This window comes from Solanum tuberosum, unplaced genomic scaffold (assembly GCF_000226075.1).
Source record: "Solanum tuberosum cultivar DM 1-3 516 R44 unplaced genomic scaffold, SolTub_3.0 scf00171, whole genome shotgun sequence".
Classification (NCBI taxonomy): Eukaryota; Viridiplantae; Streptophyta; class Magnoliopsida; order Solanales; family Solanaceae; genus Solanum; species Solanum tuberosum.
In genome coordinates, this window is record NW_006239097.1 from 161,494 (window position 1) to 188,609 (window position 27,116).

At 38.3% G+C, this 27,116-nt stretch overlaps 1 protein-coding gene across 1 annotated transcript; it reads left to right on the forward strand.

Annotated features, from left to right (window-relative positions):
- Positions 1-1,697: 1,697 nt before the first annotated feature.
- Positions 1,698-3,973, forward strand: LOC107061843 (uncharacterized). Its single transcript, XM_015311741.1, has 2 exons — positions 1,698-2,182; positions 2,407-3,973. The coding sequence occupies exons 1-2, from the start codon at positions 1,901-1,903 to the stop codon at positions 2,446-2,448; spliced, it is 324 nt and encodes a 107-aa protein (XP_015167227.1). The 5' UTR covers positions 1,698-1,900; the 3' UTR covers positions 2,449-3,973.
- Positions 3,974-27,116: the final 23,143 nt, after the last annotated feature.

The following is a 27,116-nucleotide window of genomic DNA, read 5'->3' on the forward strand; positions in this document are numbered from 1 at the left end:
AGTAAAGCATATAGGGTTTTGAATAAAAGAACAAAATGTGTTGAAGAGAGTGTGCATGTTATTTTTGATAAAAACAGCTCTTTGTTTGAGACTAACACGCAAGGTGATAATGAAATTGGGGAACACAGGCAGGAACAAGGTAAGCAACTTGATCCTTCAGGTGAGCAATCAGAGAACACACAGATAGGGGGAACAATAAGTCAAGATACTGGTCACATTGATGACCAAAATACAGTAGATACTACTGAGATCTCTTCAGGGCTGAATGTAAAGAGCTACAAGTATCAATGATCGCATCCAATTGATAATGCTCTTGCAGACTTAACATTTGGAATCACTACCAGATTAGGTCTAAAGAACTTATGTGCATTGCAAGCTTTTGTGTCCATGGTTGAACCCAAAAAGGTGAATGAGGCTCTTCTTGATAAAGATTGGATACAAGCAATGCAAGAGGAGCTCAATCAATTCGGGAGAAGTAAGGTATGACATTTGTTCCATCACCAGAAGGGAGAACAATGATTGGAACTAAATAGGTATATAGAAACAAGCTAGATGAGAATGGAACAGTCATAAGAAACAAGGCAAGGTTGGTGGTTCAGGGGTACAATCAGGAAGATGGAATCAACTATGATGAGACTTTTGCCTCTCTAGCAAGACTCGAAGCTATTCGATTACTTATTGCATTTGTTGTTTTTAAAGAGTCCATATGTGAAAAGTGCATTCTTGAATGGATATTTGAAAGAAGAGGTATATGTAAAACAACCACCTGAGTTTGAAAATCCTGAGTTCCCTGATCATGTTTATAAATTAGACAAAGCTCTGTATGGACTGAAGCAAGCTCCAAGAGCATGGTATGAAAGGCTATCTAAATTTCTACTAGACCATGGTCATACAAGAGAATTTTCAGGTATCTCAAAGGAACCACTGATCTGGGACTTTGGTACTTCAAAGAAAGTAATTTCAATCTTGTTGGTTATGCAGATGCTGACTATGTTGGATACTTGGTCGACAGGAAAAGTACCACAGGTATGGCTCACTTCCTTGGAACATGCTTGATTTCCTGGTCCACCAAGAAACAAAATTATGTAGCCTTGTCCACTGCTGAGGCTAAATACGTGGCGGTTGGATCATGTTGTGCACAATTGCTATGGCTCAAACAACAACTGTTGGATTTTGGTTTAAATGTTAGCCAGACTCCTATTTTATGTGATAATACTAGTGCTATTAATATAACAAAGAATCCTGTGCAACATAAACGAACAAAACACATTGATGTAAGACACCATTTTCTGCGAGAATGTAGAAAAAAGTCATATATCAATAATGTTTTGCTCCACTGAGGAAAAAATCGCTGACATTTTTACCAAAGCATTAAGTAGAGAGCACTTTGAGAAAAATAGACTAGACTTGGGTATGATTAAGATTGCATAATTTCTCTCCCTCAATGATTGGATAGAAAACTGTCACTATATGAAAAAATAAGTGTTTAGGCTATGAAGTGATAAATTATCTAGTCTATCAAATACATTCACTTGTATATCAATTTTGTCCTTATATGCTCTTATAAATTCTCATGGATTTTTGTTACTTTGAACAATGAAATATAGGTACAAATTAGCTAAGCAAATCGTAGAGCACACCTCAGGTATAAAATGCTTTTAATTTAGAGTACCACATGCTGATACATATTAATAACATGGTTCTTTTATTTTTTCTCTCTCATTAATACTAACCGCCAAAAACCAAAAACCCTTCGTCTCCCTCTTTTTTCTGTTTCACTCAGAAAGCTGTCACCATCATATCACAAGTCCTCTCGTTTGTTCACCTTCTCAAAGCCTCCTCTTCTTCCCAAATACTTTTCTTGATTACCCATATTCACCAAAAGCTTGAATCCTCAAATATGGCGTCTTCACCGAAATCCCTTGGAAAAACTGAAATCATGAAGCCATCTGATAGTTCTCTTGCCTTGGTCAGCGTAGCATCTCCGTCAACTATTATCTTGATGTCTGAGGATGGAGCCCATGTTGTGTCGCTAAATGGTCCTCTATCCAGCCCAACTATTGCGGAAAATCATTCTTCGGACCTTCTTTTAGTTCTTCTTCATGAAGCATCGAGTAAGGGGGAATCGAGAGAACATGCAACTTTCAGGGTCGCACTAGATGGGTCTGCAAATTGGAGTTCTGTAAGTCGTAATCACTTTTTTCCTAGTTCAAGTGAACTTTTTCTCATGGCACCTTCGGTTACCCCTATCCCCTTGAGTATAGATACTTCTGTGGAAATTCCTTTGGCTAATCTTGTACCTACAAAGGGTAAGCGTCGTCTTAGGGCTCTCAATAGAAAGTTTGTGTAGAATCTTGTGTCTGAATCATCTTCACCCACAACTAATCCCTCAATTTTTGGTGTTAGGGTACAACAAACTCGCCAGAAATGTCATCAGGCCGAGATTGATCTGGCCTCTGCATTAGCAGCAAGTAAAAGGACCCGTGCCTCTGTAAGAACTTTCCCTACATCCCCTGACATTGTTATTTCTGATGATGATGTCGTTCTTAGTAGGGTTAGGCGTGGTAAACACATTGCTTCTAAATCTTCTTGCTCTAAGCCAAAGCCCACCCCTAAAAGCCATGAAATCCTCTTCAAAATCTGTCCCAATAGTTTGATCCTCAAGAAATTTCACGTCGACATCCAAAAAGAAACAGGTTGCTTCCCCTGTTTCCTCATCGTGTTCCTTGTCTGGATCGAATGTTGAGAATCCAACCCAGTCCAATCCTTCAGCATCTTCCGCTCAGCTTGAGAGAATTATTTACTTCCATCAACAATCAGTTCTTTAAGGAAGAGTGGTCATTGGATTTGGGGGTCCTGAGATGGCTGTGTTACTGTCCAAAACAGGGCCTCAAGGTTGGTCAGCTCTTTTTCTTCAGGGTGATATCCAACGTAAGATGGCTAAGAGGGAGGTAACTGAATTCTACATAAATAGGAAGAGTGATGGTCTATCTTTTACCTCCACTGTGAGAAGCACCCTTATTCAATTGGTCCCTGCTGATGTTGCTCGGATATTAGAGATTCCTTTTGCCGGGTAGAATCACTATGTAAAGCTTGAATGACCTTCTTTACCTGCCAATTCGTCTGCACTAAGTATCTGTTGAAAGTTCTTGTCAAAGCCTAATCTGCCTCATCATAATTGCATTGAGAAGAATGAGATGTCTCCGCTACATAAGCTCTACTTTGATGTGGTTCATAAGATTATCCTACAACGAAAGCAACGACGGACGCATGCTAACTTTCTTCATCTCACCCTTATGGAGTTATTGGACACTGAGGTGCCTATAAATTTACCCTCTCTGATTATCAACCACATGCACAGGGTTCTTAATCAGGATAAAAATGGTCATGCATTTCCTTATGGGTTCTGGATGGCTTCTATCTTTGAGTCTTTTGATGTGCCAGTACAGGTGTGGGTCTCTCAAACTGTCAAGGATGTGGTAGGTCGAGTTAATCATATGACTCTTCCTATTTCTATGAGGCGCCTGAACTCCCCTCTTCAGCGATTGAAATATCAACCTGCTGAGAAGGAAGATGAACTAGCAGCTATGACGACTGCTCATCAATTAGAAAGGGAGAGTTGGGAGGCTCAGGTAGTGGTTCTCCAAAATGAACTTGATCAGGAAAGAAATGCAAATATTGCCACTGTGCGCCACTTAACTAACCTACTATCCACTCAAAATCCCTCCTTAGTCCCTTGAAAGCTCTCTTCTCTTTTGTCTCTCTGCTCGACTATGCTATTTTTGTGAATCATGTTTTGTGTGTGCTCTCACTTTAAGACGTTTAATGCCCTTTGGTTGTATTCTATGTTCTGTTTTGGCTGTTCCTACACTAATTTCAGCTCTTGGTACTTTTGTCTATGTTACTCACTGTTTTTAGCTGATTTGGTTATGACTTTGATCGCCATATTTTGGTGCAGATTCAGTATTAATCATTTTAATGCTTCTATCCTTATTATTTATCTTGAAACCATTTTCGATGATGCCAAATGGGGGAAGAACAGGGTATGCAGTATTTATAACCCACAACTAATCTGTCTTGTCCAAAGTGTTCCATGCTTAAATGTTAATAGGTCAAAATAGCAAAGCGAAGATGGATGTATAAAATGGACATATGTTTGTCATCATCAAAAAGGGGGAATTTTTTGGGATAAACATTGTTTTGATAATTGACGAAATGCAAGGAACACGTTGGCAAAGTAATCTCAAACGTTGGTTTTCAAGGAAGACTTCTATTTCATAAAGGAGTTTCATTGCAAGTAAAACTCTAAATGAAATAGAGTTGTTGAACGAAAGAAGAGTCAGAAAAGGAATAGAAGACTTCTGATAGCAAAAGCATAAATAGAAGGAGATGTGTCCATACTCCTTACACATTTACAAAGCAATAAAGAATCATGTGATTAACTTTCAAGGTACTGCTGAACGGAGAACATTGAAAAACAGACTCTAGGAAGTATCTTAGTGTTTGTGATTTTATTGTATTGATAGTTCAGTGATTTATAAACTGAATCTAGGATCTTAGTCTTCAAGTTGAGGGCAACTCGAAGACACTGGAACACACACCTTGGAGGTTTGTGCTAGAATAAATATTAGTTGATTAATCTTTAGGTTACTTAACTCTTGTAATCTCTTTGGTTGTTGAGGCTCATTTATTTGGTGAAGTTGGGGTAAATCTTGTTGAGGAACAGGTCTTGGCTTTTACACCTTTGTGAGCCGAGTGGTTTCACGTAAAATATTGTGTTCTTATTTTACTGGCTTTACTTCGCAATTGAAATACGTTAGGCAACTTGGTTCACTTAGGATAAGTTTAAAAGAAAAGTAAGTAAAATCTAGGTCGTGTAGAGTAACAGAAGACTTACAAGGAACATTCACAAGAAATCACTTGAAAATCCATAAATAATAATAAGACTAACAATACAATACTGAATGCGATCTTATTTATCAAAAATAAATACTGAAGGCAAATTCATTTATGCTTGCAACCAAAACGGAAGATCAAACAAGATACTGAATTACTAACTACAATAACAAATGGGGGAAAAACACTGAATTAGAATTGGAAACCTAAAGCAAATGTAAAACGATGTGTTACCGATTGGACTAATAGTTGCACCTTCTTCAGCTGAAACCCAAAACCCTGGGCTTTGTACTTCTGGTTGATCATCCAGAAATTATAATGACAGAGGAAGAAATTCATCAATTAGGTAAACATGCTTACTGAAAACAATTGAATTTTCAAAACAGTGTTAATAGACATAGTACTCTAGAGAAAATGTGGATAGTGCAGCTATGGTTTCTTCAATCGGAACTGTCATTTGATGTGAGAGAGATCTGGAGGATCACCCATTTCATTCATATATATTTACTTAAATATCGGTTGGTATAAGAAATGAGGTAGCTTGATGTAGTTCCTACGCGTTCAATTGGATCCAATATGTTTGACACAAATGTTAAATACATATGTGAATAATAATAAAAACAATCAACTATGTTTTGAGCCCATAATTGCAGAAACTTAGTATTGAGAACTTAAATGCTAATTTCATCGAAGTTAAATCATTGGTGATTAATTTTAATAGGTGTAAGGCTTAAAGCAAGTTGACGGTGTCAATAGTGATATTTTAAGCAAGATAAGAAATACCTAAATGTGTAAACATATGGGGAAATGGTGAAACATTTCTAATGTAAGCTAATCAGGTTTATGAGAAAATTACAAATTAAAGCCTCTCTTTAATTGGATTTGATCGTTTGGTCATCAATTCAGCGATTTTCATTGCAAGCAATCAAAAAATTTGCAAAAATATAATAGAGGGAACATATATTTTGATAAATTTAGCTTCAATGAAACTGTATCAATTACAAATTATTTTGAGGAAAAACAAGTGGATTGACCTGTTTCAAATGTCGACTTTGACTAAAGCGTCCAATTCAACAACTAACTTGAGAACTTGCAAACAAGTTCTCTTCTAGTTTCCTCTGCAAGGATTCATGGGCGAGTTCGGCCTGCGATGTCAAGAAACCCGAAATACCCAATTAACAAGATTTTTTGTAAAGGTTTGAACTTGTAAATGAAATACATGTATATATCTAGCAGAAAGAGTAAAAGAACTAAAACTAAAGAAAAAAGGCACAAACATTGGAAGAAATCCAGAAATAACGAGTATAAAATCAATCGAGAAAAAATAAAAAAAGGGTGGAGGGCAGGCAATGGGAATTACCATATCAAAAGGAAAAATGTTATGGGCACCATAATGAGCATACAATAGTTTAGGCCACATAACTAATTCACAATTTCTTCAATTCAACATAAATGGACCTTAAGCATCTCAAATAATGGGTAAAACTTAATATTCATTGAATAATAAATGGAAACAAACTCCAAAAATCAAATTTGAATATATAGGCTCCATTTTGAAACTTAGCATCATAATCAAAGTAAAGTAACGAAACTCATGAATGCAATTCGAGGGATCTCAAACTCCATTACGAACATGCAAGTAAAAAATTAATCAAAAATCAGAAGATTAACAAAGATTTGGAATCGAAATTTCCAACAAAAACTACATCAGGTATGTCACACCCCGAGCCTACACCCTGGGCGGGACTGACACTCGAGAACCATTGCTGGCCCCAAGCAAACCCTTGACCCGGCTTACTACTTAGCAGAAGACTTAAACACAAGAAAATAGTCTCAAATGATGAACTCATGAAATAAACTTAGAATGTGTTAAAGGAAACATTCAACTAGCCAAGATGGAAACTCAAGTCTCAAAACATAAGCCAATAACAAAATAGTGGCAAATGAACTAACTAACTGTCTTCTATGAAGCCTCTAAAAGTAGGAGGGATGTCGGGAAAAGACACCCGATCATCCTAGCCACTGAAAAATACTAGAGCAATGTAAATAGGGATCTTCCGGAAAGCAAGGAGGCTTACCACAAGACTCTATTTGCGCAATTGGATCAACGAAGTGTTGGATGCTGATCCTGATTACCTGTATCTGCATCATTGTTATGATGCAAACCAAATGGCATCAGTATATTGAATGTACGAGCATGCAAGGGGAATACTAAAACAAGACATAGGCTTGAAAGGAACTGAAAGAACATACATGGGCTCAACTCAACTTAACTTATTTCAATATAAAGCAATAATATGAATGCAGTATAGAGAAAAGCTTTTAAAACATGGATAACAACTCTGTGTATTTATAAATAAAATAGTAACTCTGTAAGTATGCAAATATACAATATAAACTCTGGATGTATATAAAAATACAACTAACTCTGTGTATATAATAATACAAAATACTTATGTGGAAGTTTCTCTAACCGACAACCATAACTTAAGAGCTATTGTGATGATACAATGTTTTACCTCACGTTGCCAGGGCCGTCCTATACCTTGCCGAGGGTATAGAACCTGACTACTAAGTGGATCCACTAGTTTTTGCTAATATTCACTAAGGAATCATATAAAAAGTATGACTTTTTTCTACCCATGATGGCTACATGGTTTATGGGAGCTAAGAGTTGTCTGAACTCTCCCCCATATCTGTGCTCAATACTACTCCTAAAATATAATACTAGCTCTTATGTTTTAAAAACATAACTTCTTTTTGTGGTTTGAAATAATTTCTCAAAACTTATCTCAAAGGCTTTTTCTTGGAAATCAAAGTTTCTTCTCTTGCTTAATTGTGAAAGCAGTTACTCTTTACTGAAAACTAGCTCAAGGCTCCTTTGGAAACTTCAGTTTCCTTTCTTATTTAAATGTGAAAATATTTTAAACTCTTTGGGAATACATAGTCCCCATATACTATTTGAAAAAATGAACTTCACTCTTCACTCTTTACTCAACTCAAAACTCAAGTCTTAAAACAAAGTTAAAACGTTTGTAAAAGACTCTTGGGAAACTCTATGAACTTCTCTTGACTTGACTCTTAACCTTCCTTGAATTGAATTATGGATTCAAGGCTCATGATATCATGTTATGGATGATTTAATGTTGTTTATACATACCTTAGAGTGTAGAAATCAACTAGGAAACATAGGTACGTTTCAAGGGAACTAGTACGGAAAGAAGTGGGAAATGGTAGAGAACCTGGCGTCTCTGGCGCTCTAAGTGGTGCGGGGCGCCAGACCCAAAAGCTTCAGAACAGGGGATGGGGGGCAGTGGTTGGCGTGGCACCCCAGTACCCAAACTACAGAACATAAAGTGGGGTGCTCTGGCTGGCGCGGCATCCCAGACCCTTGCCCAGAAAATCCCAATTTTCCTTGCTCGTTTTTCAACTCTAAACACTCTAGATTCAATTGGTTCCTTCCCCAAACACTTAGATTCGAATACATAACCAAAATATGTAAGAATCTACTCAAAACGGCATCTAATTTCATGAATTTAAATCAAGAACTTCTCGACAACTTCGACAATCAAGAACCCAATAGAAACTTCAACAAATTCATCAAGAACTCAATTTCTATACTTTCAAGAACAAAATTTCGCTGAATAAAATTATGATTGGCACGTGGGTGAACTAACCCAACGCTATGTAATCTCACATACCTAGTAAGGATCACTCCTTGGCGAAATCTACAAGCAAATCTTCAAGAACTTGGCGATTCCTTGCTTCTTCTTCATTTTTCTCCTCTTCTTGTCTCTTCTCTCAAAACCCTAACTTATTTTAAATAGCGTAAGCTGAATCCAATCAGTTTAGACCCCAACTTAATTACAAAAAATGAATTTAATTAATTGGGTAGTGAAAAGACCATAATACCCTTCTAAAATCCGGTTTTAACTTTCATTATCTAGACAACCCAACTTTAAATGAGCATATCTCCCTCATACGAACTCGAAATTGATCAAACTCGGTGGCGTTGGAAATATAATTCAAAGATATTTTCTACGGTATCTTATAGAACACCTAAATCATCCTGATCTAGGAGTTATGGTTGTTTGATGTTGACTTGACTTTCCTTATCTAGACAACCCAACTTCAAATAGGCATATCTCCCTCATACGAACTCGAAATTGATCAAACTCGGTGGCGTTGGAAATATAATTCAAAGATATTTTCTACGGTATCTTATAGAACACCTAAATCATCCTGATCTAGGAGTTATGGTTGTTTGATGTTGACCCTAAAACTCATACTTAGCTTAACTTTGTCAAACTTTCCAAATTTGATTATTTCCAAAAATGGTTCCTTTCTAATTCTAAATCTTTCTAGTTCTTTCAATTAGCGAGGTGTTACAATATCTCCCCCTTGAGAATATTCGTCATTGAATGAGAATACTCTTAGTAGGCTAAGGCGTAACATCTAACACCTAGTTCAAACACCCAACAAGCAAAATGTAAAAACAACATGCCAACTTAAAATAAAAGCCAAGAAAAGGATTAGTACCTTAATTTGGAACTTCTCCGGATTCTAAGAGATGTGGGTATCTCTTCTTCATATCCTACCTCAGCTTCCTAGTAGTCTCCTCAACAAACTGATTTCTCTACAGAACTTTGACTGATGCTACTTCTTTAGTTCTCAACTTGCGAACTTGGTGATCTAGAATCTGAACAATAATCTCCCCATATGATAATCTATCATTCATACCAATATCTTCAGTAGGTATGATAAGTGAAGGATCTCCCATGCACTTCTTCAACATCGAGGTGTAAAATACCAGATGAACCGCTGCTTACTCTTGTGGTAGCTCCAACTCATAAGCTACATTACCAATCCTTTTGGATGTTCTGTAAGGACCAACATACCGGGGAATAAGTTTCCCCTTCTTACCAAATCTCATAACACCTTTCATGGGTGAAACTTTCAAGTAAACCCAATCATCTACTTCAAACTCTAAGTCCCTTCTCCTAACATCTGTGTAGGATTTCTGACGACTCTGCACTGATTTCAACCTCTCTTGAATAACTTTCACTTTCTCCATAGCTTGATGAACTAAGTCTGGTCCTATCAACCCAGATTCACCAACCTCAAACCATCCAATTGGAGATTTACACCTTCTCGCATAAAGATCTTCATAAAGAGCCATCTGAATGCTAAAATGGTAACTGTTGTTATAAGCAAACTCAATGAGAGGTAGGTGATCATCCCAATTACCCTTGAAATCAATCACACAGGCCCTCAACATATCTTCTAGAGTTTGAATAGTGCATTCTGTTTGACCATCTGTCTGAGGATGAAAAACAGTACTTAGTTCATATTTAAACCCAAGCCTTTTTGGAATGACTTCTAAAACTGTGCAGTAAAATGTGTTCCTCTATCTGAAATAATCGATACTGAATCCCTATGAAGTCTGACTACCTCTTGAATATACAACTTAGCATAATTTTTTGTTGAATGGGTAGTCTCTACCGGTAAAACGTGGGTTGATTTCGTCATTCTATCAATAATCACCTAAATAAAGTCATGCTGCCTGCGAGACCTTGGTAAACTTGTGATGAAATCCATATGATCATCTCCCACTTCCATTCCGAAAGTTCTATATTATGTGCCAAACCATCGGGCTTTTGGTGGTCTACCTTAACTTGTTGACAATTCGGGCATTTAGCAACGAACTCAACAATACCTTTCTTCATGCTACTCCACTAATATACCTCTCTCAAGTAATGGTACATCTTTGTGGAACCTGGATGTATAGAATATATGGAGCTATGAGCTTCCTCCATGATCCTCTCTTGGAGTTCATTCACCCTCAATACACATAATCTACCTTGATACCTCAATACACCATCTCCCCCTTGTTCAAAAGCCATTACTTTTTGCTGATGAACATTTGCCTTCAATTCAAGCAAAATAGGATCTTTGTCTTGCTTCACTTTTACTTCTGACACTAATGATGATTCAGCCCCATTCATCACCACTACTCCTCCTTCTGTGTAATCCATTAGTCGAACTCCTAATCGTACAAGTCTATGCACCTCTCTTGCTAACTCTTTCCTATCTCCTTAAAAATGGGCGGTACTACCTATAGATAATCTACTCAAAGCATCAACAACAACATTAGCCTTACATGGGTGATAAAGAATACTCATGTCATAATTTTTGAGTAACTCTAACCACCTTCTTTGTCTGAGATTAAACTCTTTCTGACTAAACACATACTGAAGACTCTTGTGATCAGTGAATACATCTACATGAACACCATACAAATAATGACATCATATTTTCAAAGCAAATAGTACGGCAGCCAACTCTAAGTCATGGGTTGGGTAGTTCTTCTCATGAACTTTCAATTGTCTTATAGCATAAGCTATAACTTTGCCATTCTGCATTAACACACAACCCAAACCAACTTTAGACGCATCACAATATACAACAAAACCTTGCGTACCTTCTGGTAAGGTCAATACTGGGGTAGTAGTCAACCTCTTTTTCAATTCCTGAAAGTCTTTCTCATAAGCATCAGACCATTAAATCTTCACTGTTTTCTGAGCCAACTTGGTCAAAGGGGAGAAAATAGATGAGAACCCCTCTACAAACCTTCTATAATATCCAGAAACCCCAAGAAACTCCTACTATCAGTTGGAGATGTGGGTCTAGGCCAATTTTGCACTGCCTCTATCTTCTGGGTATCAACTTTAATTCCATCACCAGAAACAATGTGGGCTAAGAATACCACAAACTCCAGCAAAAACTCACACTCAGAGAACTTGGCATACAACTCTCTATCCTTTAGAGTTTAGAAAACTATCCTGAGATGACTAGCATGATCTTCCTTATTCCTCAAATAGATTAGAATGTCATCAATGAACATGATAACAAACATATTTAAATAAGGCTTGAATACTCTATTCTTAAGGTCGATGAACGATGCAGGTGCATTAGTTAAATCGAACGACACGACCAGAAACTCATAATGACCATAACAGGTCCTAAAAGCTATCTTTGGAATATCACATTCCCGTACTCTTAATTGATGGTAGCAAGATCTGAGGTCTATCTTAGAGAAGTAGGTGGCACCCTGAAGCTGATAAAAAAAATCATCAATTCTCGGAAGAGGATACTTATTCTTGATGGTAACCTTGTTCAACTAACGATAATCTATACATATCCTAAGAGAACCATCCTTCTTCCTCACAAACAAGACCACAGCGCCCCAAGGTGAGACACTTGGTCAAATAAGACCTTTCTCTAAGAGATGTTTCAACTGCTCCTTTAACTCTTTCAATCTGCTGGTGCCATTCTATATGGAAAAATAGATATAGGATGAGTATTAGGAAGAATATATGTACCGAAATCTACTTCTCTCTCAAGAGGGACTCTGGGAAGATCATCTGGAAAGACTTCTGGAAACTCTTTTACTACTGGAACTGACTGAATAAGAGGTATCTCAACACTAGAGTCATTAACTCGGACTAAATGATAGACACACCCCTTGGAAACTAACTTTCTTGCTTTAAGGTACGAAATAAAATGACCCTTAGGCACTGCTGAATTACTCTTCTACTCTATAACTGGCTCATTAGGAAACTGGAACTTTACAACTCGAGTTCTACAATCAACTGAGGCATAATAGGCATGAAGCTAGTCCATACCAAGAATGACATCAAATCTACCATATCTAACTCAACTAAGTCAGCCACGGTGCTCTTGTGATTGACGAAAATAGTACAATCACGATAGACTCTCTCTGCTAGAATAGACTCACCAATAGGTTTAGCAACACTGAAGGGCTCAAAAAAATTTTCAGGAAAAACATCAAAATTCATCGCAACATAAGGAGTTACAAATGATAAACTCACTCTTGGATCTAACAAAGCATAAACATCAAAGTTGAAGACATGGATCATACAAGCGACAACATCTGGCGAATCCTCTTGCTCTTAGCGACTGGTGATAGCATAAAGACGGTTTCCTACTCCATTTTGCCCTTGAAGTAGCTCCTCTAGATGTAGCTTTGTCTGGTGGAGAAATCGAAGAAGACTGGGCTCTATTGCCCGCATTACAATTCCCTTACCTGTTCTTTGGACACCCTCTCATAAAATAACCGTTTTGGCCACACTTGAAACAACCAGTGGAGTCATAATGACACATCCCTGAGTAGCTCTTACCACACTTAGCACATGCAAGAGGCTTACTACCCCGTTGTGCCACACTACCTTGAGAATGTGCAGGTCTAGTTCTGAAATTCTGGGAATTCTGACTATTGTACTCACCTTTGTTCCTTGGTGCAGGTGCATTAGCAGATGATGGAGCAGGTCCTTTTTGTTTCAATTGGAAGGATGACCAGTTCGCATTACTCTTCCGCTGCCCGCACTTATTCCCTAATGTTTTAGCCCTCTTATTCTTAAACTCTTATTTATCCCTCAGCTTGTCCTCCTCAACTTGTTGCACATGGATCATTAGCCTTACTATGTCCATATCCCATATCAGCATAGTTGCCTTACCTTCCTTACTTGACAGGCGAGACAACCCAGCAATAAATAAACTCATCCTGCTCCTCATGTCAGTAACCATCTCCGGAGCATAGCGGGAAAGTTGTGTGAACTTCAGACTGTACTCATGAACACTCAAATAATCCTGCTTAAGAATGAGAAACTTTCGTACCTTTGCTTCTCTCAGTTCTCGAGAGAAGAAATGCCCCAAGAAGGCCTCTTCAAAACAAGCCCAACTCATGGGTGGTTCACCCTCAGCTCGGTTCTTCTTCCATTAATAAAACCAGATCCTAGAGACACCCTTCATTTGGTATACAACTAGTTCTATCCTCTCAGCGCCAGAACATGTATGATCTTAAAAACCTTTTGAAGCTCTTCAACAAAGTTTTCTGGATCTTCTGTGACACTTGAACCAGTGAAGCTTAGAGGATTCATCCTTAAGAACTCACGGATCCTTGAAGTATCAGCCACTTCCTGTCAATTCTCTCTATGTTGCCCAGCTTGGTTGGTCACAACTTGGCTTAACATCCGGATGGCTTCACAAAACTCAACATTGGTGACCTCTCCTTGGGGTTGCACTTCTGGTGCATTAGGTACCCCTTGTTCCTGTGGTTCAACATTTCTTCTAGCCGGATGTCCTCTGACAACTCTTCGTGGAGGCATGATCTTAAATACACGGACAAGCACGAGTTAGGAAGAAACTTTTATAGAGATACACTCTATCGCACGAAATGAATATGAAATAAGTGAGATAGTTCCTAAGTGTCGCAGTCTCCTAGTTATAGATATGGCGCGCTTCATATCGATAAATAGGACTCTACAGACACGACTTCATAGACTCCCTAGGACTCTTGAACTCTGTGTTCTCATACCAAGTTTGTCACACCCCGAGCCTACACCTTGGGCGGGACTGGCACTCGAGAACCATTAGTGGCCCCAAGCGAACCCTTGGCCTGACTTACTACTCAGCGAAAGACTTAAACACAAGAAAATAGTCTCAAATGATGAACTTATGAAATAAACTTAGAATGTGTTAAAGGAAACATTCAACTAGCAAAGATGGCAACTAAAGTTTCAAAACATAAGTCAATTACAAAATTGTGACAAATGAACTAACTAGTTGTCTATCTATGAAGCCTCTAAAACTATGAGGGATGTCGGGACAAGACCTCCAATTATCCTAACAACTGAAAACTACTAGAGCAATGTAAATAGGGATCCTTCGAAAAGCAAGGAGGCTCATCACAAGACTCTAAATGTTCAACTGGATGAACGAAGCGTTGGATGCTGATCCTGGTTACCTGTATATGCATCATAACAACGATGCATGCCAAATGGCATTAGCACATTGAATGTACGAGCATGCGAGGGGTATTCTAAAACAAGACATAAACTTGAAAGGAACTGAAAAAACATACCTGGGCTCAACTCAACTTAAGTCATTTTAATATAAAGCAATAATATGAATGTCGTATAGAGAAAAGCTTTTAAAATGTGGATAACAACTCTGTGTATTTAGAAATACAATAGTAACTCTGTATGTATACAAAGATACAATATAAACTCTGGATTTATATACAAATACAAGTAAATCTGTGTATATAATAATACAAAATACTTCTGTAGGAGTTTCTCTAACCAACAACCATCACTTAAGAGCTATTGGGTGATACATCATTTTTCCACATGCTGCCAGAGCTGTTCTATACCTTACCGAGGATATAGAACCTGACTACTAAGTTGATCCACTAGTCTATGCAAAAAATTACTAAGGAATAATCTAAAAAGTATGACCTTTTTCTACCCATGATGGCTACATGGTTTATGGGGGCTAAGAGTTGTCTGAACTCTCTCTCATATCAGTGCTCAATACTATTTCCAAAATATAATACTAGCTTTTATGTTTTAAAAACATTACTTCTTTTCGTGGTTTGAGAAAATTGCTCAAAACTTAGCTCAAAGGCTTTTTCTTGGAAATCAAAGTTTCCTCTTTTGCTTAATTGCGAAAGCATTTACTCTTTACTGAAAACTGGCTCATGGTTCCTCTGAAAAATCTTAGTTTCCTTTCTTATTTAAATGTGAAAACATTTTAAACTCTTTGGGAATACATAGTCCCCATATACTCTTTGAAGAAATGAACTTCACTCTTCACTCTTTACTCAACTCAAAACTCAAATCTTAAAACAAAGTTAAAAAGTTTGTAAAAGACTCTTGGGAAACTCTATGAACTTCTCTTGACTTGACTTTTAACCTTCCTTGAATTGAATTATAGATTCAAGGCTCATGATATCATGTTATGGATGATTTCATATTTTTAGACGTACCTTAGAGTGTAGAAATCAACTAGGAAATATGGGTACGTTTCAAGGGAACTAGTACGGAAAGAAGTGGGAAAGGGTAGAAATCAAATCCCGATTTTTGTTGCTCGTTTTTCAACTCTAAACACTCTAGATTCAATTGGTTCCTTCCCCAAACACTTAGATTCGAATACATCACCAAAATATGCAAGAATCTACTCAAAATGACATCTAATTTCATGAATTTAAATGAAGAACTTCTCAACAACTTCAACAATCAAGAACCCAATAGAAACTTCAACAAATCCAACAAGAACTCTATTTCTATACTTTCAAGAACACAATTTCGCTGATTAAAATCATGATTGACACGTGGGTGAACTAACCCAACGCTATGTGATTTCACATACCTAGTAAGGATCACCCCTTGGCGAAATCCACAAGTAAATCTTCAAGAACTTGGCGATTCCTTACTTCTTCTCTTTTCTCTTCTCTCACAACCCAAACTTATTTTCAATAGCGTAAACTAAATCCAATCAGTTTAGACCCCAACTTAATTACCAAAAACGAATATAAATAATTGGGTATTGAAAAGACCATAATACGCTTCTAAAATCCGGTTTTGACTTTCTTATCTAGATAGCCCAACTTCAAATGGGCATATCTCCCTCATACGAACTCGAAATTGATCAAACTCGGTGGCGTTGGAAATATAATTCAAAGATCTTTCCTAATGTATCTTGTATCACACCTAAGTACTCATCCTGAGCTAGGAGTTATTGTCGTTTGAAGTTGACCCCAAAACTCATACTTAACCTAACTTTGTCAAACTTTCCAAATTTGATTATTTCAAAAAATGGTTCCTTTCTAATTTTAAGTCTTTCTAGTTCTTTTAATTAGCGAGGTGTTACATAGTACAACTAAAATCCTTAAAGGATAAAATCAAGAATTTTACCATTAACACAAATATTAATAATAAATCTTCGATTGTAGTTAAAGATACAGAAAAAGACTAAAAATCTCACCCGTTTGTTGGGAGAGATTGAGAGCTATAACACTAAATTGAGAACTTTAGAGTACCTTATGTTAGTTTTAAAAGAGTCCCGTTAGTAAAATAAGAGCTGTTAGTAAATAAATTTCCTATCTGATAGGTTTATCCTAATCTTTAGGAATTAGCTTTATCCGTGGTTTGTTATCTAGTTTTTAGGAAAAAGCTTTGGATGATTGTTCCTAATTTTTAGTTTAAGTTTACTGTGTTTTTTTTTTTTGCTTTATCAAGACTGCAGTAGCAGCATTGAAAAGTATCAGTTGAGGAAATTTCTTTTCACATTTACTGCCTCTCTTTCTCTATTCTATTTTTGCTTTTTGAATATGTTTTACTAACAGTGGCATCAGAGCCATGTTAGATCCAAAAAGAAAAAAAAATAGAGAGAAATATTTCTAGTTTATGGCTTTAGAGAGAAATTATGCTCAAGCAGCTATTCCGCATTTTGATGGTCACTCTGACCATTGAAGTGTGCTGATGGAGAACTTCATACAGTCAAAGGAGTATTGGCCAATTATTGAGGACGAAATCGGCCCTCCGGCGAAAGGCGAAGCTTTAACGAATGCTCAAAAGAAGGAATTCGAAGCAAGAAAGTTGAAAGATTTGAAGGCAAATAATTATCTCTTTCGGGCTATTGATCCTCCCATCCTAGAAACTATTCTTTGCAAAGAAACTTCTAAGGATATTTGGGATTCGATGAGGAAAAAGTATCAAGGTACTACTAGAGTTGTAACATCCCGTATCCTAGAAAGACCAGATTGCAAATTTCAGAAGCTACATGTGCCACCCACGGGCACCACCTACGGACCGTAGGGTGACCCATGATCCATGCTGGTGGTCGTGGATGGTCACCTGAAGCCTCCCCAGAAAAGTCCCAAAATTTTGGCTAAGTGTCGACTCACGCCGGGACCTACGGACCGTAGGTCAGGTCACGGTCCGTGGTCCAGGGCCATAGGTCAGACCCCCAAATTCCAGTCTCAGTCGCCGATCGATGGTAGACCAGCACGGACCTTCGGTTGATCCACGATCCGTCGGTCCTGTCTATCGGTGACCCCAACAACTTTTAAGTCAGGGGTTTTTTGGTCTTTTCCTTATGCGTTGGACCCCTAAACTATGTCGTTTAACCCCTAAACTACATAGTTTTGGTCAGTTTTAGCCTAGCAAACAAACTAGAACTTACCTAAATTAGATCATTCACCAAAACTTAGAAAACTAAAACGTAAAGAGGAAAAAGAAGTCAAGAACCCTAATTCAAGAACGATGTAGGTTTCATCAGTTTCAGCCGCGAAATCGAAAGATTTCTCCGTGAAATTCGTCACTAGGTATGTGAGATTTAACTAGTGGGTTCCTTTCGCCCATTAGGTCCCTAGATTTCAATCAGAATCTTGAATCCCTTAATATTATCTAGACCTAGGGTTTCTTGAATGTTAGAAACTGTTGGGTTTTAGCTGTTTCATTGATCCAAGTCAGATTATCATGAATTTAGTATGTTTTGGTGTAGATTCTTTCATGAATTCAGAACCCTAGCTATGTAGTTCTTTTAGTTCATGAATTACATATACTAGGTCAGATATTTTATATATATACATGCATGCCGCAGTTTTTGAATGTCCATTATCAGTATATTAATGTTGCATTCTCAGTTGTATGCCAATATTTTGAGCTTTCCAGTATTACAACATTTCAGTAATAGAATGTTAATTACTTAATCAATTAGGAGAAGCTTAATACCGAGTGGACTAGGGTCAGTCACCCTCAAATCCCAAAAGTACGTATCCCGTAGGTTGTAAGTCCCCTATGTGGGCATCATTTTAGTGGTCACGCCAGCATGCCTCTATACCTCTGGCAGGGTATATTGGGTCCTATCGATAGGGTGTATACATCAGACTCCACATTTAGCTCATGTGGTTTTATGTCGCTTATTAGTAGCTCCCTTACAGTTCAGTCAGATTCTATTGCATTGACCATGTTATCTGTATAGTTCACTATTCAGTCTCAGCATGTTATAAACTTGGTCATTGCATTCAATTTAGCCATGTTCAGTATTTCCAGTATCCTTATCATGATCAGATTATATCCTTGCTTTGTTGCTTGTTCAGTTATGTTATTATTTAGCTTTACTCTATCCTGCATGCTCAGTACCTTTCAAGTACTGACGCATACTCTGCACTACATCTTCTCGTGATGTAGGTTTAATTCCTCAGCAGTCAGATCACGCATAGATTGGATCCCGATCTTCAGTTCAACATCATCAGTGGTGACTTCTCATTCTTCGAGGACAGTTGACATGTTATATTTCCATTTTAGTCTTTAGTTTTCAGCTTTTGCTAGATTTAACTGGGGCATGTCCCAGTACTTCTAGTCAATTTAGAGACTTATTTCAGACATAGTTAGTTTCAGCTTTAGTGTTTGAGTTTGACTTTTCAGTTGTTTTTGAACTCTCACTTTTCAATTATTCAGATAGTATATGGGTATTCCCCATCATTTCAGTTTACATGATGATTTATCTTCTGCACAATATTTCTTTACTTCAGTTTATCTTTAGTATGTTTATGATATGCCAGTAGGGTTAACTTGGGGTCACTCGTGATCCTAGGTCCCGTGTCCGCGGTCTAGGGTAGCTTCGGGGCGTGACAAACTTGGTATCAGAGCATTAGGTTTAAGTGTCCTAGGATGTCTAAAAAGCCACACTAAGTAGAGTCCTTTTCATGGGTGTGAAGTGCACCACATCTAATGAGAAGGAGGGTACAAAATGTCTTAGGTAAACTTCATTTTCTTGCTACTCTTATCGTGCATGAGGTATGATCCAATTTCTCATTCTAATCCTTCGTTATGTGTTTCAGATCATGCCTCCTTGTAGAGCTTACGCAAGGAATATGAATGCCAGGAATGCAAACGCAGCTCCTCTTGTCCCAGATCAGGAAGTTTTGAATGCTAAAATTTGGAACACTATCCAATTGTTGGCTCAGAGTGTGACCAACCAGAACAATAAGCAGGTTCCAGTTCTAACAAATGCTAATGTTGGGTCAGCTGCAGCTAGAGTTCGAGATTTTGTTAGGATGAATCTGCCTTAGTTCTTAGGATCACAGATTGGGGAAGATCCCCAAAACTTCATTTATGAGGTCAAGAAGATCTTTGGAGTGATGCAGGTAACTGGGAATGATCAGGTTGAGTTGACATCTTACCAACTTAAGAATGTAGCTCATATCTGGTATACTCAGTGGAAAAAGAACAGGGGAGGGGTACAGATGCAGCTCCTATCACTTGGAAATGCTTTAGTGAGACCTTTTTGGACAGGTTCTTCCCAAGAAAGTTGAGGGAGGCCAAAGTTTAGGAGTTTATGAATTTTAGGCAGGGTTCTATGACAGTCCACGAGTATGGACTCAAGTTCACCCAACTCTCCAGGTATGCTCCTCACATGGTTGCCGATTCCAATGCTGAAATGAACAAGTTTCTGTATGGAGTGTCATACTTTGTGAAAACAGAGTGTAGGAATGCTATGTTGCTGGAAAATATGAACATGTCTAGGCTCATGACTCATGATCAATAGGTTGAGGGTGATAAGCTTAGGGAACAGGCTAAGGAGAACAAGAAGGCTAGGACAGGAAACTATGACTATTCTTAACAGAAATTAGGTGGTGAAAATTGCTCGCAGTTTCAGCAAAAGTCTTCAGCTCCAGCACCTTCATCGGCTAGTGTTCCATCATTTAAGTTCCGAAATAATCAGAAAGGTAGGGCAACAGGCTTTAAGTCTCAAGGTAGTGGTTCAGGCACCAGAACCTACCCAGCTTGTCCTAAGTGTGGTAAGAACCATCCGGGCGAGTGCCTTGCAGGAAATGAAGGATGCTTTGGGTATGGTCAGTTTGGTCACAGGTTGAAAGATTACCCTTCTAAATAGGGTCAGGGGGGAAATAATAATAGATCTTAGTCCACAACTTCAGCAGCACTGGCAGGTCTCCTAACTTAGCAAGGTAACTCATCTGGTACAGATGGCAAACAACGCCAAAATCGGTTGTATGCTCTTCAGGATCGCCAGGATCAGGAAGATTCTCCTGATATGGTCACTGGTACGTTACGAGTCTTTAATCTAGATGTTTATGCTTTGATAGATCCAGGGGCTACTATTTCCTTTATAACTCTTTATATAGCAGTCAACTTCAATGTTAGTCCCGAAACTCTTTCAAAACCCTTCTCAGTCTCTACTCCAGTAGGTGACCCAGTTATAGCTAAACGGGTATACAGAAATTGCCCTGTCACAGTCTCCCAAAAAGTCACCTCATCAGATCTTGTAAAGTTAGAAATGGTAGACTTTGATATCATTCTAGGCATGGATTGGTTACATTCCTGTTACGCCTCAGTCGATTGTAGAACTAGGATTGTTTATTTTCAGTTTCTAGATGAACCAATCTTAGGATGGAAAGGTAGTAGATTATTGCCAATGGGTCAATTTATTTCTTACCTTAAGGCCGTAAAACTGATCTCTAAGGGTTGTCTCTATAATTTAGTTCGGGTTAAGGATTCAAGCTCCAAAACCCCAACTCTTGAGTTAGTTCTAGTAGTCAATGAGTTCCCAGAAGTGTTTCCAAAAGATCTTCCTGGAGTTCCTCCTGAAAGGGAAATCGACTTTGGAATTGATCTCTTTTCAGATACCCAGCCTTTTTCTACTCCTCCCTACAGAATGGCTCCAGTTGAGCTTAAGGAATTGAAAGAGCAGTTGAAAGACCTTCTAGATAAGGGCTTCATCAGACCCAGTATTTCCCCATGGGGTGCACCAATGTTGTTTGTAAAGAAGAAATATGGTTCTCTCAGGATGTGCATCGATTGTAGACAGTTGAACAAGGTCACAATTAAGAATAAGTATCACATCCCCAGGATTGATGACTTTTTTTACCAACTTCAGGGTGCTAGTCATTTCTCAAAGATAGAACTCAGATCCGGTTATCATCGGCTCAAAGTCAGAGACAGTGACATCCCGAAAACAGCCTTTAAAACTTGGTATAGTCGTTATAAATTTGTAGTTATGTTATTTGGACTAACCAATACTTATGCAACTTTCATGGATTTGATGAACATAGTGTTCAAGCAGTACTTGGACTTGTTTGTTATCGTCTTTATTAATGATATCCTCATTTACTCTAGGAATGAGGAAGAACATGCGAATCATTTGAGGGTTGTCCTGCAGACTCTCAAAGATCGCCAGTTATTCACTAAGTTTAGAAAATGTGAGTTTTGGTTGCAGTCAGTTGCTTTCTTTGGGCATGTAGTGTCTAGCGAAGGGATTCGAGTGGATTCTCAAAAGATAGAACCAGTGAAACAATGGACCAGACCTACCTCTCCTACAAACATCAGAAGCTTCTTGGGTTTGGCTGGCAATTACAGAAGGTTCGTGGAAGGATTCATCCATAGCCTCTCCATTGACTAAGTTGACTTAGAAAAATGTTAAGTTTCAGTGGTCAGATGATTGTGAGAAAAGCTTCGCAGAACTAAAAATTAGGTTGACTACAACTCCTATTTTTTACTCTACCAGAGGGTTTAGATGGTTATGTTATCTATTGTGATGCATCTAGAATTTTCCTAGGTTGTGTGTCGATGCAGCAAGGTAAGGTTATAACATATGCTTCTAGACAACTTAAGGTGCATGAGAAGAACTATCCAACTCATAACCTCGAGCTTGCAGCAGTGATGTTTGCACTTAAAATTTGGAGACATTACTTGTATGGTGATCAGATAGATGTGTTCGCAGACCATAAGAGCCTTCAGTGTGTGTTCACCTAGAAAGAGTTGAATCTTCGCCAGAGGAGATGCCTTGAGTTTCTCAAGGATTATGATATGAGTGTGCATTACCATCCTGGTAAGGCCAATGTAGTAGCAGATGGTCTTAGTAGACTATTGATGGGTAGTGTAGCACATGTTGAGTAAGAAAGAAATGAACTAGCAAAATATGTCCACAGACTTGTTCGCTTAGGAGTTCGTCTTATGAGTATATTAGATGGTGGTCTAATAGTTCAGAATGGGTCAGAATCATCATTGGTAGTGTAGGTTAAGGAAAATCAAGACAGTGAACCGCTATTGCTTCAACTAAAAGGTGCAGTCCATTAGCATCAGCAGAGAGTTGAGGATTTCTCCCAAGGGGGATATGGTGTGCTTCGCTATCAGGGTTGATTATGTGTTCCTAAGGTGGGTGAGTTGAGACAGCAGATTCTTGCAGAAGCCCATAAATCCAGATATTCTATTCATCCAGGCGCCACTAAAATGTATCGTGATCTATGAGAAGTCTTTTGGTGGAATAGAATGAAAAGGGATATAGCGGATTTTGTCGCTAAGTGCCCCAATTGTCAGCAAGTCAAGGTAGAACATCAGAAACCAGGAGGTATGACTCAAGAGATCGACATTCCTACTTGGAAGTGGGAAGTGATCAACATGGACTTCATCACAGGTTTACCTCGTACTCGCAGACAACACGACTCCATTTGGGTGATAGTTCATAGAGTTACTAAGTCTGCACGTTTTTTGGCGGTCAAGAATACAGATTCGGTGAAGGACTACGCCAAGTTACCTCTCATTTCTGGAAGTCATTTCAGAAAGGTCTTGGTACCCAAGTTAATCTTAGCATATCATTTCATCTGCAGACAGATGGGCAGGTAGAGCGTACCATTCAGACCTTAGAGGACATGTTGAGAGCTTGGGTGATCAATTTCAAGGGTAGTTGGGATAATCACCTTTCTCTTATAGAGTTCGCCTACAATAATAGTTACCATTCCAGCTTCAGATGACCCCTTATAAGGTATTGTATGGGCATAGATGTAGATCTCTAATTGATTGGTTTGAAGTATGTGAAGCAGCCTTAATAGGGCTAGATTCAGTTCATGACGTTATAGAGAAAGTACAACTCATTAAAGATAGCCTCAAGACAGCCCAGAGTTGCTAGAAGTCTTATGCGGATGTAAGGAGAAGGGAATTAGAGTTCCTAGTTGATGATTGGGTTTTCCTGAAAGTGTCGCTTATGAAGGGAGTGATGAGATTTGGTAGAAAGGGGAAGCTCAGTCCTAGATATGTAGGCCCTTACAAGATCTTGAAAAGGGTTGGTAAAGTGGTTTATGAGTTAGAGTTGCCAACAGAACTAGCAACAGTGTATCCAGTTTTTCACACTTCATTGTTGAAGAAGTGTATGGGTGATCCAGCATCTATAGTACCTTTAGAAAGCATGGCGGTGAATGATAGTCTCACTTATGAAGAGGTACCAGTTGAAATCGGTTCGAAGGTTGAGAAACAAAGAAGTCGCTTCAGTCAAGGTTTTATGGAGGAGTCAGTACGTAGAGGTACCTACTTGGGAGGCAGAAGCAGCCATAAAGGCCAAGCATCCTCACCTCTTTCCTTCCGATTCCACTTCAGCTTGAGGTAATAGTTCCTCTTCAGTTTTTCAGTCATTCAGGCGCAGTTTTAGTCTTAGCATCATGTTCCTTCAGGTTGTACTTGCATTTTCAGTTTATCTGCATACTACTGGAACTTAGTTCAGTTAGAAATTAGTTTCAAATGTTTAGCGATAGGGGTGCAGTTTTCTCCCTCCATTTCAGCAAGTTTAGTCTTCATTCGAGGACGAGTGTTCCCAAGGGGGAGATAATGTAACATCCCGTATCCTAGACATATTAGATTACAGATTTCAGAAGCTAAAAGTGCCACCGACGGACCGTAGGGTGACCCACGATCCATGTTGGTGGTCCATGGATGGTCACCTGAAGCCCTCCCCAGAAAAGTCCCAAAATTTTGGCTATTTATCGACTCACGTCGGGACCTACAAATCATAGATCAGGCCACGGTCCGTGGGCCGTAAGTCAGACCCCCAAATTCCAGTCTCAGTCGCCGATCGATAGTTGACCAGCACTGACCGTCAGTTGATCCACGATTCGTCGGTCCTATCCATCGATGATCCTGACAACTTTTAAGTCAGGGGTCTTTTGGTCTTTTCCTTATGCGTTGGACCCCTAAACTACGTCGTTTAACCCCTAAACTATGTAGTTTTGGTCAGTTTTAGCCTAGTAAACAAACTAGAACTTACCTAAGTTAGATCATTCACCAAAACTTAGAAAACTAGAACGTAAAGAGGAGAAAAAAGTCAAGAACCCTAATTTAAGAACGATGTAGGTTTAATCAGTTTCAGCTGCAAAATCGAAAGATTTCTCCGTGGAATTCGTCACCAAGTATGTGGGATTTCACTAGTGGGTTCCTTTCGCCCATTATGTCCCTAGATTTCAGTTAGAATCTTGATTCCCCTAATATTATCTAGACCTAGGGTTTCTTGAATGTTAGAAATTGTTGGATTTTAGCTGTTAGAATGATCCAAGTCAGATTATCATGAATTCAGTATCTTTTGGTGTAGATTCTTTCATGAATTCAGAACCCTAGCTATGTAGTTTTTTTAGTTCATGAATTACACATGCGAGGTCAGATATTTCAGACACAAAAATACATGCCTCAGTTTTTGAATGTCCATTATCAGGATATTAATGTTGCATGCCAGTATTTTGAGATATCCAGTATTACAACATTTCAGTCATAGAATGTTAATTACTTAATCAATTGGGAAAAACTTAATACCGAGTGAACTAGGATCAGTCACCCTCAAGTCCCAGAACTACGTGCCCCGTAGGTTGTAAGTCCCCTCTGTGGACATTATTTTAGTGATCACGCCAACATGCCTCTATACCTCTGGCAACGTATATTGGGTCATCTCGATGGGGCATATACATCAGACTCCACATTTAGCACATGTAGTTTTATGTCGATTATTAGTAGCTCCCTTACAGTTCAGTCAGATTTTAGTGCATTGACCATGTTATCTGTATAGTTCACTATTCAGTCTCAGCATGCTATAAACGTGGTCATTGCATTCAGTTTAGCCATGTTCAGTATTTTCGGTATCATTATCATGATCAAATTATATCCTTGCTTTATTGCTTGTTCAGTTATGTTATTATTCAGCTTTACTCTATACTGCATGCTCAGTACCTTTCAAGTAGTGACACATACTCTTCACTACATCTTCTCGTGATGTAGGTTCAGGTCCTCAGCAGTCAGATCACGCATAGATCGAATCCCGATCTTCAGTTCAACAACATCAGTGGTGAGTCCTCATTCTTCAAGAACAATTGACATGTTATCTTTCCATTTTAGTCTTTAGTTTTCAGTTTTTGCTAGATTTAACTAGGGCATGTCGCAGTACTTCTAGTCAGTTTAGAGGATTACTTTAGACATAGTTAGTTTTAGCTTTAGTGTTTGAGTTTGACTTTTCAGTTGTTTTTGAACTCTCACTTTTCAATTATTCAGATAGTATATGGGTATTCCCTATTATTTCAGTTTACATGATGATTTAGCTTCCGCACAGTATGTCTTTACTTTAGTTTATCTTTAGTATGATTATGATATGCTAGCAGGGTTAACTTAGGGTCACTCGTGATCCTAGGTCCCGTGTCCGTGTCTTGGGGGTAGCTTCGGGCAGTGACAAGAGTGAAGTGTGCACAACTTCAAGCCTTAAGAAGGGATTTTAAGACTCTGCAGATGAAGGAAGAAGAGTCTGTAACGAGTTATTGTTATAAAACAATGGAGATAAGCAACACAATGTGATTTCATGGTGAAAAGATGACTGATGTCACAATTGTGGAAAAGATATTGCGCTCTCTAACACCGAAGTATGACTATGCCGTTTGCTCCATTGAGGAGTCAAAAAATATAGATTAGTTATCGCTTGACAAATTGCAAAGTTCCTTATTGGTACATAAGCAAAAGATGAACTACTGAACCGTAGTTCATCTTTTGAAGAGCAGGCTTTGAAGGCATCTACTAATACTCGTTGTCATAAATTTCAGAGCCAATGATGTCATCTTCAGAGGAAGGAATTTTGACAAATCCAAAGTAGAATGCTATCGATGTCATAAATTTGGTCATTATAAGTCTGAATGTTATACTAGGCTGCCTAATGACAAGTATGAGAAGTCAAATTTTGCTGAAAGTAACGAAGTTGAGACATTGTTGATGGCAGTCCAAGTAGAGAAGGAACCTGAACAAAACATTTGGTATTTGGATACGGGTTGCAGTAATCACATGTGTGGAAGTAAGTCTTCTTTTTTCCTTTTTAAATGTAAACTTTCGTTCAACAATTAGTTTTGGTGATTCTTCCACTGTGAGTGCAATTGGAAAGGATGATATTAAGATTAGAACCAAGAATGGTTTTGAAGAAACGATCTCAAATATGCTATATGTTACTACTTTGAAAAGCAATCTGCTAAGTGTTGGTCAATTGCAAGAAAAAGGATATGTTATAAGTATTGAGAAAGGTGCATGTAAGATTTATAATCC